At 43.2% G+C, this 14,704-nt stretch overlaps 2 protein-coding genes across 3 annotated transcripts in view; one reads left to right on the forward strand and one right to left on the reverse strand.

Moving 5' to 3' along the window:
* The window catches only part of LOC310807234 (solute carrier family 12 member 2), a gene marked incomplete at both ends in the record, with an annotated part of 14,715 nt that extends 4,829 nt beyond the window's left edge, over positions 1 to 9,886 (forward strand). Inside the window, 19 exons of the mRNA XM_083673616.1 lie at positions 1 to 8; positions 304 to 388; positions 711 to 859; positions 2,232 to 2,339; positions 2,918 to 3,041; positions 3,282 to 3,383; positions 3,808 to 3,963; positions 4,575 to 4,674; positions 4,907 to 5,018; positions 5,567 to 5,707; positions 6,243 to 6,349; positions 6,677 to 6,756; positions 6,957 to 7,097; positions 7,193 to 7,315; positions 7,665 to 7,776; positions 8,464 to 8,550; positions 8,750 to 8,885; positions 9,335 to 9,402; positions 9,751 to 9,886. The exon at positions 1 to 8 is cut by the window's left edge and continues 120 nt beyond it. Coding sequence (XP_083529742.1) covers positions 1 to 8; positions 304 to 388; positions 711 to 859; positions 2,232 to 2,339; positions 2,918 to 3,041; positions 3,282 to 3,383; positions 3,808 to 3,963; positions 4,575 to 4,674; positions 4,907 to 5,018; positions 5,567 to 5,707; positions 6,243 to 6,349; positions 6,677 to 6,756; positions 6,957 to 7,097; positions 7,193 to 7,315; positions 7,665 to 7,776; positions 8,464 to 8,550; positions 8,750 to 8,885; positions 9,335 to 9,402; positions 9,751 to 9,886 — 2,075 coding nt within the window. The remainder of the gene's footprint in view (positions 9 to 303; positions 389 to 710; positions 860 to 2,231; positions 2,340 to 2,917; positions 3,042 to 3,281; positions 3,384 to 3,807; positions 3,964 to 4,574; positions 4,675 to 4,906; positions 5,019 to 5,566; positions 5,708 to 6,242; positions 6,350 to 6,676; positions 6,757 to 6,956; positions 7,098 to 7,192; positions 7,316 to 7,664; positions 7,777 to 8,463; positions 8,551 to 8,749; positions 8,886 to 9,334; positions 9,403 to 9,750) is intronic.
* Positions 9,887 to 11,293: 1,407 nt separating this feature from the next.
* atp8b5a (ATPase phospholipid transporting 8B5a) overlaps positions 11,294 to 14,704 on the reverse strand; it is a 30,092-nt gene continuing 26,681 nt past the window's right edge. For both annotated transcript variants that reach the window (XM_083673057.1, XM_083673058.1), the window contains exons 26-28: positions 14,543 to 14,681; positions 14,024 to 14,154; positions 11,294 to 13,555 (exon numbers count right to left, since the gene is read on the reverse strand). In XM_083673057.1, the coding sequence (XP_083529183.1) occupies positions 13,229 to 13,555; positions 14,024 to 14,154; positions 14,543 to 14,681 (597 nt within the window). In that variant the 3' untranslated portion in view covers positions 11,294 to 13,228. The remainder of the gene's footprint in view (positions 13,556 to 14,023; positions 14,155 to 14,542; positions 14,682 to 14,704) is intronic.

Genomic DNA, 14,704 nt, shown 5'->3' on the forward strand with positions numbered 1-14,704 from the left:
ACCTGACAGTGAGGCCTCCTTTACTCTTAATTACACTGATCTACTGTAACACTGAGTATATCAACATCAACAAAACATCTAGACAACATGGCCTTGGTTTCTCTTAAAATTCATCTCAGTTCCTCTAAGTGTACTGTATGTAAAAGTCTAAAGCTGAATAATCACATCATCTGAAGTTTATTATATGCACATGCAGCCTACTACTCCACACAAGAAGTTCCCTCACTGGAACAATAAAGTTATTGAATTGAATTGAACATGCCACCAGATCTATCATTAAGTCTATCATTGTGTGTTCTCTAGGACCCCCAGTCTGCCATCCCAAAGGGAACTCTGCTGGCCATCCTCATAACTGGAATTACTTATGTGGCCGTGGCTTTCTCTGCTGGTAATCTACTGTGCCGAATATCTTTAGAATGGATAGAAAGTCATATGTCAAAGAAAAAAATAAATAATTCTTATCTTATCTATTCTATTCTAATCTATTCTATTCTATTTTACTCTACTCTATTCTACTCTACTCTACTCTACTCTACTCTACTCTACTCTACTCTACTCTACTCTACTCTATTGTATTCTATTGTATTCTATTGTATTCTATTCTATTCTTATCCAATCTATTGTATTATATTATATTATAATACAATCTATTCTATTCTATTATAATCTGTTATAATCTAATCTATTCTATTGTATTATATTCTATCCAGGGGGTTGTATCGTTAGAGATGCCACCGGCGACCATAATGACACCATCATTAGTGATGAGAACTGCACAGACGCAGCCTGCACCTTAGGTTACGACTTCTCCATCTGCAAGGAGGGAGGCTGCCAATTTGGCCTGATGAACGATTTCCAGGTACGCCATTGCCTGGGGATAGTGTTATCCTGTGGGTAGGGTTGATACTGCAGTAATAAGAGTTGGCTAAAGCACTTAGCTGGAGGCAGGTTATTATGTTTGTGATTAATTGACGTGAAAACAAGATTCCTCCCATCATGAAGTTGTACATCCTTCAAGACGCCGTTCTCCTTTCCTGGTTCACTGCTGTCTGACAGTGTGTGTGTGTGTGTGTGTGTGTGTGTGTGTGTGTGTGTGTGTGTGTGTCCAGTGTTAGTCATCCACAGAGCCACCAGAGATAATAGTGACTGTTGTTGTGAGTCACAAGGCTCTCTCTGGGCCAGGTCCTGAATGAGAGCATTGACAACCCCCCCTGCCCGTCCCTGGCCTGTCCCCTGCCCCCCTCCCCTGCCACTAGCACAGCGTAGGCAAGGCCCCCCGCCCCCGGATCGCACTGACACTGATATCATAGGCTAGGGCCACAGGGCAGGCCAGTACACATGGCCCACTGACATGGCATCACTGAAACAAACACTTGTCTATCGGTGTTTAGAAGTGGAAATAGAGATGAACAATGAACCTTGCTATGGTTGATTGATTCCATGACTAGCCTTTTTGAAGAGGTGATGACCATCCATGATGATTGTGTATGACAGTGGAGGCTGGTGGAGGGAGAAATCGGAGGACGGTCTCATTGTAAGGCATGGAATGGAATGAGGAAAGGTATCAAACACATAAACACGCGTTTGATATCATTCCTCATTCCATTCCATGCATTACAATGAGCCCATCCTCCAATTTCTACCTCCACCAGCCTTCCCTGGTGTATGTACCTGTGACTTGCAGTATACTGTACCATTCAGCCACTCCTGTGTTCATGTAACCTTCTGTATGCATATCTGTTGTGTTCGTGTTGATGTAACCCCCTGTGTTAAAAGCATGTTTGATGCAATGCACATTTCTGTTTCGACAGGCAATAACATAACCCTAACCCTAATCTAATCTAATGGTTGACATGTTTCTGTATCCTATTTGTATTGATGTTTTAAAAGCTTGTTCAATGCAGACAAAACCATATCTAATCTAATCTAATCTGATCTAATCTAATCTAATGGTTAGTTCTGACATGTTTCTGTGTCCTCTGACTTGCTGCTATACCGTGAGATACTTCTTTGTCTCCCCACTACCAGTACTAACACCTCCTAGGGTATGTATCCATATCCATTAATTAAAGAACTTTTAGTTTTGTTCAATGTCTTCTGGCACAATGTCTTTTTTAGCTCTAGTTTAATCTCCCTCCATTCAGAGCCTGTGTTTGGTGTGGCCTGGTGTTGATGAGGCTACCAGTGAGTGCAATAATGGAATACCCTGTGGTGTCATTTGACTTTGCCAGGTCATGAGTTTGGTGTCTGGATTCGGCCCTCTGATCACAGCTGGTATCTTCTCTGCCACCCTGTCCTCTGCCCTGGCATCTCTCGTCAGCGCCCCTAAGGTCTTCCAGGTCTGGAACACTATTCAGATTCAGAAAACCTTCTACTCTTTGGCAGTTGGTCTCGCAGCACACACATATACATACACATTACAAAACACAATATAAAAACAAATGATCAGATCAGAGAAGAATCAATAAATATGTTTGTCTAATTATATTATGTGCATACTGTGTGCCTGCTTGCCTGCCTGCCTGCCTGCCTGCCTGTCTGTCTGTCTGTCTGTCTGTCTGTCTGTCTGTCTGTCTGTCTGTCTGTCTGTCTGCCTGCCTGCCTGCCTGCCTGTCTGCCTGCCTGTCTGTCTGTCTGTCTGTCTGTCTGTCTGTCTGTCTGTCTGCCTGTCTCTCCGCCTGTCTGCCTGTCTGCCTGTCTGTCTGTCTGTCTGTCTGCCTGTCTCTCTGCCTGCCTGCCTGCTTGCCTGTATGCCTGCCTGCTTGCCTGCCTGCCTGTCTGTCTGTCTGTTTGCCTGCCTGCCTGCCTGCCCACTGTCTGTCTGTTTGCCTGCTTGCCTGTCTGTCTGTCTGTGTATCTGTCTGTCTGCCTGCCTGCCTGCTTGCCTGCCTGCCTGTCTGCCTGTCTGTCTGTGTAGGCTCTGTGTAAGGACAACATCTACCCAGGTCTGGGCATGTTCGCTAAGGGTTATGGGAAGAACAATGAGCCGCTGCGTGGCTACGTCCTCACCTTCTGCATCGGCCTGGCCTTCATCCTGATTGGTGGGTTCATCTGAGCATTATTACTTATACCACAGCTTAGTTGAATAAGTGATTCTGATTGGCTGAAGGGGCATTCTAGAGTGTATACATCATTTTTCGATAACCGCACAGTTGCGAAAGATTCTTACTCTAATAGCATTTGTTGTCTGTCATAAAGACATGCTGTAGATGCATTTGATTCTAACCCATTCAACCTGTGTATACTGTATATGTAATTATTTGCGATTTCTCCCCTTCTAGCTGAGCTGAATGTCATCGCTCCCATCATCTCCAACTTCTTCCTGGCCTCGTACGCCCTGATCAACTTCTCTGTGTTCCACGCCTCCCTGGCTAACTCACCAGGTAAGGTCTGCTCTGATGCCCTCTTCAGATATATTGGCTTCCTACTGCATATCCTAAGTAATAAACAGGAAAGCATCCTTGTGTTTCAAATCAAGATATTTTATATTTACTGTATGTACCCTACTCATGCAACACAACCAGGTATATCTTCTCAAAATAAATACATTTTTCTGTAGATGTAATTGTTTATGATTCTTCTGTTGTTTGTAATGTTTTATACATGTAGAACCCTCTCTGTGGGGAGGATTCTACATGGAACCGAAAAGCATTCTTCAAAGGGTTCTTCAAAGGGTTCTTCAAAGGGTTCTTCAAAGGGTTCTCCCACAGGGGCAGCAGATAAAACCCTTTTGGTTCTAGGTACTGTAGAACCTTTTTTTATTAGATTGTGTCCTGTACAGTAAACTGCTCTCTCCCCTTCCAACAGGCTGGCGTCCGAGCTTTAAGTACTACAACAAGTGGGTGTCGCTGGCCGGTGCTGTGCTGTGCTGTGTTGTCATGTTTGTCATCAACTGGTGGGCGGCTCTCCTAACCAACTGCATTGTCCTGGCTCTCTACGTCTACGTCAGCTATAAGAAACCAGGTAAACACTCCCCTTTCCTGTGCATTCTTGGAAAAATAGGTTCTACCAAGAACCCAAAAGGGTTCCTTGTGGGAGAACCCTTTGTGGAACCCTTTTGGGTTCCATTTAGAACCCTTTAGAATACCTCAAAGGGTTCTTCCACAGGGAGAGCCAAAGAATCCTTTTGGAACCATTTTTTTCTAAGAATGTATTACATTTGTAATGTGAGTGTACAGCATTTGTCTTGGACTGAAAAGGTTGATCTTTTCACTTAATTCATTGTACAGTACAGTAGATTGTGCCATACACACATCTTAGAATACTACTTATAATACTAAGCTCCTCTGCATTAAATGGCTGCCTTTTCATTCTTTCTTTCATACTCTCTTTGTAATTCTCTTCCTTTCAATGCTCCTCTTTTCTCTCTCTATCAAGTGTTCAAGCACTAACTACAGTATTGTACTCTCCATTTCTCTATAACAGTGTATTCTTTGGATGTTTTTATTACATTTGTTCATTTCATGACCGTATCTCAGATATATTTTGCTGTATACCTCTTTGGCAATATGGTTTGTGCTCAACATTCATGCCAATAAAGCATTTGAATTGAATTGAATTTTCTCTTGTGTCAGATGTGAACTGGGGTTCGTCCACCCAGGCTCTGATCTATAACCAGGCCTTGTCTCACTGCCTGCATCTCACTGGTGTAGAGGACCACGTCAAGAACTTCAGGTCATTGTTTTTCAATGCTGTTGTTGTTGTTGTTGTTGTAACTGTTAAAAATTGTAATAGAAAAGTTTTAAAAATTATTTAAAAAAAAAAGGAACTTCAGTTAAAACAGTAGAACACATTGGTGAGACGTGTCATTAATTACTACTGAAAGATGCCCGTGCAGTGCAATGCAGCCTGTTGTACTTGTACATCCCATGATATATGTACCAGGTTTCTGTCTCTTCTCCCACAGACCCCAGTGTCTGGTGATGACGGGGTACCCCAACTCCCGTCCAGCTCTCCTCCACCTCGTACACGCCTTCACTAAGAACGTGGGGCTCATGGTGTGTGGTCACGTCCGCACGGTATGTATCAGAACCAGCAAAGCCACTAATACTGTACTTCATATAAACAAAATACAACTCCCTACATAGAACTACTGTACAAACAGTGGGCCTGTTTCTTGGACACAGATCTATCCTATTCCTGGACTGAAAAAGAAGAATAAATGATAAGTTCAGTATTTTACACCTTATACTGTAGTCAGAAGGTTCCTTATTCTGAATGTAGTCTATGGGCCAAGATAAATTGTAATCCATGGTTTGGATTTGTTTGAATAGCCACTGTTAACTTTAGCTACTGCTAACGATGGAAGTTACCTCATATTAAACTGCACGGCCGAATCAACTCAAAGACTTGATTTGATGTTAATTGAGAATGATGGCTTCAAATTAAAGCTGGTCAAGCTGCCGCTATCAATTTAACTGAGGATGATTGAGCACTAAATTAGGTACTTTTCAGTCCAGGAGTAAGCTCAGTCTAGTTCAGAGAGACCCAGCCCACAATAATGAATACAATAAATCACTTTATTCTCATCATTAACAGCTTGTTCTTACTTTGTTTGTCCTATAAGGCATCCCGTAGGCCCAACTTCAAGGAGCTGTCTCAGGACCTGGCACGTTACCAGCGCTGGCTGTTGAAGAAACGCATCAAGGCGTTCTATACACCTGTGTTTGCTGAGGACCTGAGGCACGGAGCACAGTACCTTCAACAGGTGGGCCACCGTACCTCTCTGCTGTCTGCTGTTGTCACAGAGCTGGTTCACCCAACCACACCTGCAGGATTAGCAACTGTTGTAACCTGCTATTTGCCACTAGAGGGTGCTATAGTGCTAGCAGAGACTATGCCTTCTCCCTAATTGTATCCCCATACGTGTGGCCACTGTTTACCTAGCAGGTAGCTTCAGGTAGCATACTGTATGCCAAGCGCATGTCTGTGATCCGTAAGTGACCAGTTAATATCCCCTAATTTGATGTCGTCTCCAGCATCTTTAATAATAATATATTCTACCCAAGATACTTCAGTAACCTTGATTTACATCTGACGATTGGTTGTGGTTCGAATCGAAAAGGTAATGCCTAGGCTTTAGCTCAGCAGGCTATGGTTCTAATTGACCCCCAACCCTGTCATGTGATGATGTACAGTTCCTCCCTCCTAGTGTTAGTGTTGATGTATGTTTGTTTTAATATTGTGCTCTTGTGTGCAAGACAAATTCCCCTTGAGGTTTTATTTATTCATTCCTTGTCCAGGCTACAGGTCTGGGCCGTCTGAAGCCCAACACGCTGGTCATGGGCTTCAAGAACAACTGGAGCGATGGGGAGATGAAGGATGTGGAGATGTACATCAACATTATACAGTAGGTGTAGGCTTTCTATATTTATATTTATTTTATGTTTACCCAAAATAGAATGCAAAATGTTTCAAATAATAAGAAAAGAGTGAAAGAAGTGCAAGAGTTTTGCTTTTCATAATATCCCGATTTCTTTGTCCTGAATATGTTGTTAGAATTTCCTGTCTGGTTATGATTTAAATATACAGTATTACCTATATTCATATCTGTTACACCTTATGTATCAGTGAAGTCACTTTCAATATCATTACCATTAGCTTGTAACCTATGTATTATAATAGGCTGTTAACAGTAACATGCTACTGTATATCATCGTGTGTGTTTGTGTTTCAGTGATGCGTTTGACCTGCAGCATGGTGTGGTCATTGTCCGATTACAGGAGGGACTGGACATCTCTCATATTCCATGTCAAGGTGCAGTACTCTGTGATGTCATACTGTGTGTTTTCATTATGCTGCATTCAAGTGCTCATCGAAAATAGGAGACTTGGAAATATCGGACCGCGCAACTCGTGTTACTTTGAAATCTCTGAGTTTCCCACTGTGAGAATGAACAATAATAGGGAGCTCTAGAAAAACATCCCACACTAAATGTTGGTCTGTCTCTCCTCCAGATGATCTGCTGACGTCCCATGAGAAGAATCCAGCTATGAAGGGCGTGGTGGTGTTAGTCAACCTGGGTAAAGAATTAGAAGACTCTGACTCATTCCCCTCCAATACCACCAGCCCTCAGAGCAGCCCCCTCATAATTAGAGGTAAGATCTATACTGAGAGACCAAGACTATGTGACTGTCTGTATGACTGTATACAGTATTTGCTATGTGACTGCCTGTGTCTGTATGACCCTCAGAGACCAAGAGCAGCCAAGAGCCCCTCAGCCTGACAGACCAGAGACTGCTGGAGTCCAGTCAACAGTTCATCAAGAAGCAGGGCAAAGGAACTGTGGATGTGTGGTGGCTGTTTGATGATGGAGGTGAGTTATTACTGTTATAACTTCTCATTGATATGTAATAATCATATGTAATTAATAATTAATCAAACTTAATTATCCAGCATATAATGTAGCTCAAGATAATGATAATGGATAATGTATTTGGCTTCATCTCAAAGTAATAGATCATACTACCCATCATACATGAAGTTAGTAAAAAAAACAATACATACACAGTAAGCATTTACGTAAACACCATATAATTCATACTGTTATAAAGCCTGTAATTTACAAAAGTCATTACAAGTTTGATCACAGCAAGTATGTACATAGTAAGGTTTGATCCTGAAGGTGAGTCATCTTCCTGATGTACGAGTTGTGAATGTTCCAGGGCTGGCCTTGCTGATCCCCTACCTGCTGACCAATAAGAAAAAGTGGAGTGACTGCAGGATCCGCCTGTTCATTGGTGGGAAGGTCAACCGCATAGACCACGATCGCAGAGCGTGAGTTACGGTTCACATAAATGATAAAAATGCCTTTCAAAAGTGTCTGTTACCCGTGAACGTCTGAAGAACCAGATTGACGGAGAAAAATCACAGAGAAAGTGGTGGGGTTTAGCCCGAAGGCGTATTTAATAATAAAAGGGGAAAAGGGGTAGGAGAGAGAAGGATAATCCAATAGAGAGTAGTTGAGGGTCGGTCCACGGTAGGTGTGCTGAGTGGAGACAGGGCACAGGTGTGCTGTCGACTAGGAGGTGGACGCTCCAGCGATGATCGCCGGGGCCTCAAGGTGGTGCCAGAGGGCCGGTCAGGGAGAGGGACCGTAACAGTGTCTCAAGTGATCCAAGGATGCTGTACAAAAGAAAACATTAAGCAAAAAGGTCTACGGCAAAGAAACTAAGATTCAGATAACCAAAACACGACTCAAAACGTGAGTATAGGAAAAAGCCAGTCTAAATAGAGTCTGGTTTTCAATGTGGAGATATCACAACTGAAAAACTGACTGAAACTGCATTAAGACTGCACATTGGTACTGGTATGTCTTATCATCAATTGTTGTACAATATGAATTGTTTGCGACTCGACTTATGAGTTTTTGTTTTAATTTCCGAATCCACATAGGGGATGTTTGAGAAGGTGTCTAAACTGCTTTACTGCTACTGAGTCTTTTCACCCTGTGTTTCCTACCAGAATGGCCACTCTACTCAGCAAGTTCAGGATAGACTACTCTGACATCAATGTTCTCGGGGACATCAACACAAAGCCCAAGAAACACAAGTAAGAAATCTAACTATTGAGAAAGGGCTATGGTCTTCAGTCCAGGACTAGGCTTCATCTGCGTCTGCCAAACCGCCCTTCTTTGTGTAGACTTTCCCCATGTTGCTGGTCTCAGGGCAGTGTTGTGTCCCTCACCCCTGATGGTTAAGTTGAGGGTGTGGGGAGGGTGAGCTGATCCTAGATCTGTTTTCCTCCGCAGCGTGCTGAGCTTTGAGGAGATGATCGAGCCATACAAGCTGAAGGAGGAGGAGATGGAGCAAGAGGCCGCAGAGAGGCTGAAGGCTGAGGAACCCTGGAGGATCACTGACAACGAACTGGAGCTCTACAAAGCCAAGGTCTGGATGAGACTAGAATAGAATATGATAGAACCCTGAAGGATCACAGATAACGAACTGGAGCTCTACAAAGCCAAGGTCTGGATGAGACTAGAATAGAATAGAATAGAATAGAATAGAATAGAATAGAATAGAATAGAATAGAATAGAATAGAATAGAATAGAATACAACAGAACAGAACAGAACAGAACAGAACAGAACAGAACAGAACCCTGGAGGAAACTAGAAGTCTACAAGGCCACTGTCAGGGACAGGGAGCACACGGGCTGATTCTGTTACGCATTTACTAGAGACATCTGAACATAACTCTTATTCACACTGTGGGATCAAGCATGGAGGATAGAACAGAGAGTCTATCTCTACGGGATTGAGTCTTTGATTCAAGCTCATAATCTATAATTAAAATCAGAAACACTTTCTAAGAGTGTCCTTTTTTCCTTGCTTGCAGACAAACCGCCAGATCAGACTGAATGAATTATTGAGAGAACATTCTAGCACAGCCAAGCTCATTGTCATGTAAGTATCCAACTGCCAATTCCACATAAATACATACATCTAAGTTGGTGGTATAGAAACACAGTGCATCCAGTTTCTAGATAATAATGATAATAATTGCTTGGATTTATATAGCAACTTTCCACCTTACACATGTGCTCAAAGCGCTTTACATTGTATGCGGATTGTATTGTATTACATTGTATTGTATCACCTCATCCACCACCAATGTGATACTACTGTTGACTCTAATGTGTGTGTGTGTGTGTGTGTGTGTGTGTGTGTGTGTGTGTGTGTGTGTGTGTGTGTGTGTGTGTGTGTGTGTGTGTCTGTCTGTCTGTCTGTCTGTCTGTCTGTCTGACTCTCCAGGAGCATGCCGTTGGCTAGGAAGGGGACAGTGTCCAGTGCTCTCTACATGTGCTGGCTGGAGACTCTGTCCAAAGACCTGCCTCCCATCCTGCTGGTGAGAGGCAACCACCAGAGCGTCCTTACCTTCTACTCTTAATCCCTTGCACCATTTCACTGACACAAACGGGTGTGTTCGGAACGTCTTTGGAGGGGGGTTATGTACGTTTAAAGTACGTTTATTCAGCCATGTGGGGTAGTGTGTTTATGTTGGGAATGGTATAGAAGCTGGGTTTGTACAGTTGAAAACGCTGAATTACATTGCCTCAGCTGTCATGTCAAGTTAAGCATTTACTAATCTCTATGACTTTTGTGTTCCTCTCAAAAGGCCTTTTCACACTGTGCTTAGCCAAGAGCCAAGAGCTCCCAAGAAACTGCAGTGTGAAAAGCCCTATTAGAGCATTAGTAGAAAATACTGTGGTGACAGCATAACTGCTGCTTTTTACAGTATATCATGAAAATATTCACACCAGCACAGTAATGGCAACTTTACGTAACAAAACTCTGTCTGGAGTATCTAAAGTGGAGTCATACGCGCTCGTAACTCGAATCACCACACATTGACATCAATGCCAGATTTACGCAAAGTCTCGAGTCTCGAGTCAGGATTCCACACTATATGAACACACTTGTCAATCTTATAGAGTACACTGCTGACTAGTCATGTGCAGAAGGATAGTCTGCTTCCTCTTGGATCCTCAAGACACAATGCTGTGGAGAAGTTTGTAAATCTGCGATAGAATATATACATACACCTTTTAGGCTACTTGCATTCTGAAGGTAGTGTGTATTTCTGACGTGTATTTCTGCCTATAAATATGCATTTTTCCCTCATTTGGCTTTCTCATTCAGTCTACTAATGTAAGTAGGGGATAACCAGTCCAACAGGCATTGAACGACTGTCATTGATAATTACACTAAAATACTTTTAAAATACTCTGCGTTTGAGTTTACAACTCCCTTGATCACTATAGATAGTGCTATTCAGTAGGCCTATGAATTGAACATTAATGTGCTTTTTCTGGACTAATGTTGCTGACATTTACTGGTCATGAATCAAGCTAACATTCCATTTCTGTGGATTCTAGGATGGTCATGGTTCTGTTTTTAGAATGTGTTTGTATTGTCTTTTAGAGGGCAGGAGTTGTTATTAAAGGGTCATTCAAAGGAGTTTAAAGCATATACTGTAGGCCTACAATATTCTACTGTATTCTCCTGTAACATTGATATATTTTGTACATTATGAAATTAAAGTCTTAACTTAAACCATTTCAGAATTTGTGTCATTTGGAAGGCTGCTAAACTCCCAATATCACTGGTTGAATATGTTCTCAAAAAGTGTTACACTGGCTGACTTGAGAATTACATTCAAAGGTACTGTACTGCCTATAATGAAGAAATATTTATCTTCCAAAATCCGTTGCCAGGGGAAATACCCGGCACTTGAAGGTAGTGTTCTTGACATAATATAATTGTATGCAGCATCAGCAAATCAATCAAAGCTGTATTTTAAAAAAAGGAAATGTTTTTTATTACAGAGACTTATCAAAATGCAAAGTACAAAATGTTATCACAACGTGAACATTTGAATACCCCTGGTATTTTCCAGGTGAGATGGAGTGAATTATAGTTTAAAAAGTCATATGTCACTCTCGCTGTGGTCACAGTATTTTATTTTGTGTAAGTACTGTATTAACTTACAAACACATATTTTGAATGGCTAATCTTGAGGCCAATTCATTATTTTGGTCAAATATCTCTCAACAACTATCAATATGTGTATATCAGGCTGCCAAATGAAAGAAGTCGAGCATGTAAGAGATTGGGGGTGTTAGAATATTTGAGTGACATGATAAGAAAGGCAAAAGAAATCATTGTTGTAAAAACCTGGCTTTGGACATTCCATTACACAGTGTGTCTTAAGGCATGATTAAATTATCCAATTGCCCCAATGACTAAAACAACCTTAGATACCCCTTACATTTGCACGGTTTAACATTTAGACATTCCTTTAAACGTATGACAACACCACACAGTACATGACTTAACTAGTGTGTAATTCCAGCAAACGGAAACTCCCTGTAATTGTCCTTGTGTATCGTAAATGCAATATAGAACCAATACATTTCTTACATAAACGTTATACCCTCTAGACTAAGACAGCTCGGCAACAGCTCTCTTTAGTGTACATTGATAAGAAGTCAGAAGTAGCTGAAAACAATGCAGAGGTGCTGTCAACGTTAACTGTAACACAACAACAGCAAGCTGTATATTCCTAAGGGCACTTTGGTAGAAAAACATATCACATAAATCACTGTATCTTTGGTATCTTTTCCAGCCAGCATACATTCCAGGGGAGGCTGGGGGAGGTAGAAAACAGAGGATGGACTCGCATGGAATGCATGGAATGGTATCAAACCCGCCCTCTGATTTCTACCTCCACTGATACATTCACAACCGAGGTGAACACTTCATTGGTATTCAAACCAACTGTAACCCTAACCCTGTGATAAACAACACTGAACCCCAACATAGAAGAATCTAGAAGGTCTATCCCAGTACTCCCCACTTAACAGGTGTCCGGCCTGTAATCAAGTCCACAGGTAGTTTACATAGGCAAAACATTAAAAAAATTGTGATTTTTAAGAATTGCTTGGTTACAACAAAAACACACAATCATACAATCAGGAGTATCAAGTTTTCTGGTGATCTCCATCTTGAGTCCCACAATGCACCTGGGCCCCTGCAAGGTGTGTGGCCGTAAAACATGAGGTCACTTCCTCTTCCTCCATGATTAGTGTTTCAGTGGGAGTGTGCTGTTTGCTGGTAAGGCCACGATGTCAACAGCTTTGGTCTGTTCTTTAGTAAGTACTTCCCTATGTGGTCTCAGTACTAATACTACGAATAATAATAATAATAATAAGAAGAAGAAGAAGAAGAAGAAATTGAAGAAGAAGAAGAAGGAGAAGAAGAAGAAGAAGAAGAAGAAGAAGAGTTCATTGTATTTACATTTCTAGACACCCAAAGTGCTTACATTGTAAGGGGGAACTCAACTCATCACCCACTTGGGTGTTGCCACGGCAGCCATTATGGTCAGTGGTCAGGTGAGTGGCGAGTCATGGTACAGAGGGCTCTGCCATCTACTGTTCAGCCTGAGAGAGCGTCATCTCTCATCGCACGTATACAGCAATTGATTTGGATGGGATGATGCGCCACAGAGGGACAACAGGGACAGTGAGCCACAGAGACAAGATGGAGGGACAGAGAGTCAGATATTTCAGACTGTGTGAACGACCAGACATGATCTTTAGAATGCTTTGTAGAGATGTGGGTGTGTTACAGTACTGTATGTGTGTGTGTTTCTTTTCCAACCTTCCATTTTCCTGCCCTTTCCACATTCATCCCCTGTAAACAAACACTGTCCCCCTTCTTCCCGTGTTCCTCAGAAAGCGGGGTCTTGGACCGTACGGTACATCTGCAGCGATGTCACTTCCACATCCGGGTGTTTGGAGTTCTGCGGACGCCCGGTGGGGCTGTACCCGGCGGAGCGGCCCATGGGGCTGAACCCGGTGGTGCGTCCCGTGGAGGCGAAGGCGGTGGAACGCGTGATGGCGGGGCGGCGGAGGAAGCGGCCCGAGGTCACCAGGTCCCCGTAGCCCTGCGCGTGCGAGAAGGCGTAGCCCGAACGGCGGGAGCTGGTGCGGCGTATCCGGGTGCGCCGGGTTGGGGGAGGGGGCGCCTCTTTGGCCTCTCTCACCTTGAACATCACCTGGGGGAGGGGGGAGGCGAAAGAGAGGGGGGGTGGGGAGGGGGAGGGTGGATGGGGGGCAGGGGGTGAGACAAGATGACAAGAGTACAACTTTTAAGATGGAGTAGGGTTCTAGGTCAGTTAAGGTTGACATCTGTCTGATTACCACACAGGCAGTCTGGTTTTGAGCCTCATTCATGCCTGGTTTGAGTAAGCCTCTTGGACACCAGAGGAGGCTGGTGGAGGTAGAAATCTGAGGATAGGCTCATTATAATGCATGGAATGGAATAAGGAATGGTATCAAAAGTGTGTTTGATACCATTCGTCATTGCATTCCATACAGATTCCTCAGATTTCTACCTCCACCAGCCTCCCCAGATGTTGACATCACCTCTACATTGTTATTATTATAGGGCAGGATTATGCTCTATGAGATATGAGTCTTAATATTGTAATCCCAAAACACACAGTGTTGGTCACTGGTCTTACCTTGTTGTTGATGGTGGGGCGAAGTTGGATCAACAGGAAACGGTAGGCCACAACAGGAAGTACACACAGGATGGAGGTGAGGAGGATGGTCAGCCACACGTTGGATTGGCTCAGAGAGTTCCTCCCTGTGCCTGATAAACACACACACACACCCACACACACACACACACACACACACACGCACGTGCACACGCACACACACACACACACACACACACAGGTGTGAATGAACTATGAACTACTTATCAACATGAATATTAATGGAAGTGTTGAATTGAATTGAATGAAATTAATTCATCCAAAGTGAAGTGGTGTGAAGTGAAGTATGGTGAGGGACAAGAGAGGCTGGTGGAGGTAGAAATCGGAGGATGGGCTCATTGTAATGCAAGGAATGGTATCAAACACGTTGATACCATTCCTCATACCATTCCATGAATTACAATGAGCTCATCCTCCGATTTCTACCTCCACCAACCTCCCCTGGCCCCTACCAGCCTCCCTGATGAGGGCTCTACTCACCGATGAAGGGGAAAGAGGAGGGGAAGATGAGGTACATGCCGTTGCTGTACATGGTGAAGGTGACAGCAAAGTACATGGCCAGACTGCCCCAGACGAACAGCTGGTTCACCGCCGTCCAGTAGGACATGTCCAGGCCCACCTACACACACAGAGAGGAACCAG

The sequence above is a fragment of the Argentina silus genome (genome assembly GCF_951799395.1).
Source record: "Argentina silus genome assembly, chromosome: 7".
Lineage (NCBI taxonomy): Eukaryota > Metazoa > Chordata > Actinopteri > Argentiniformes > Argentinidae > Argentina > Argentina silus.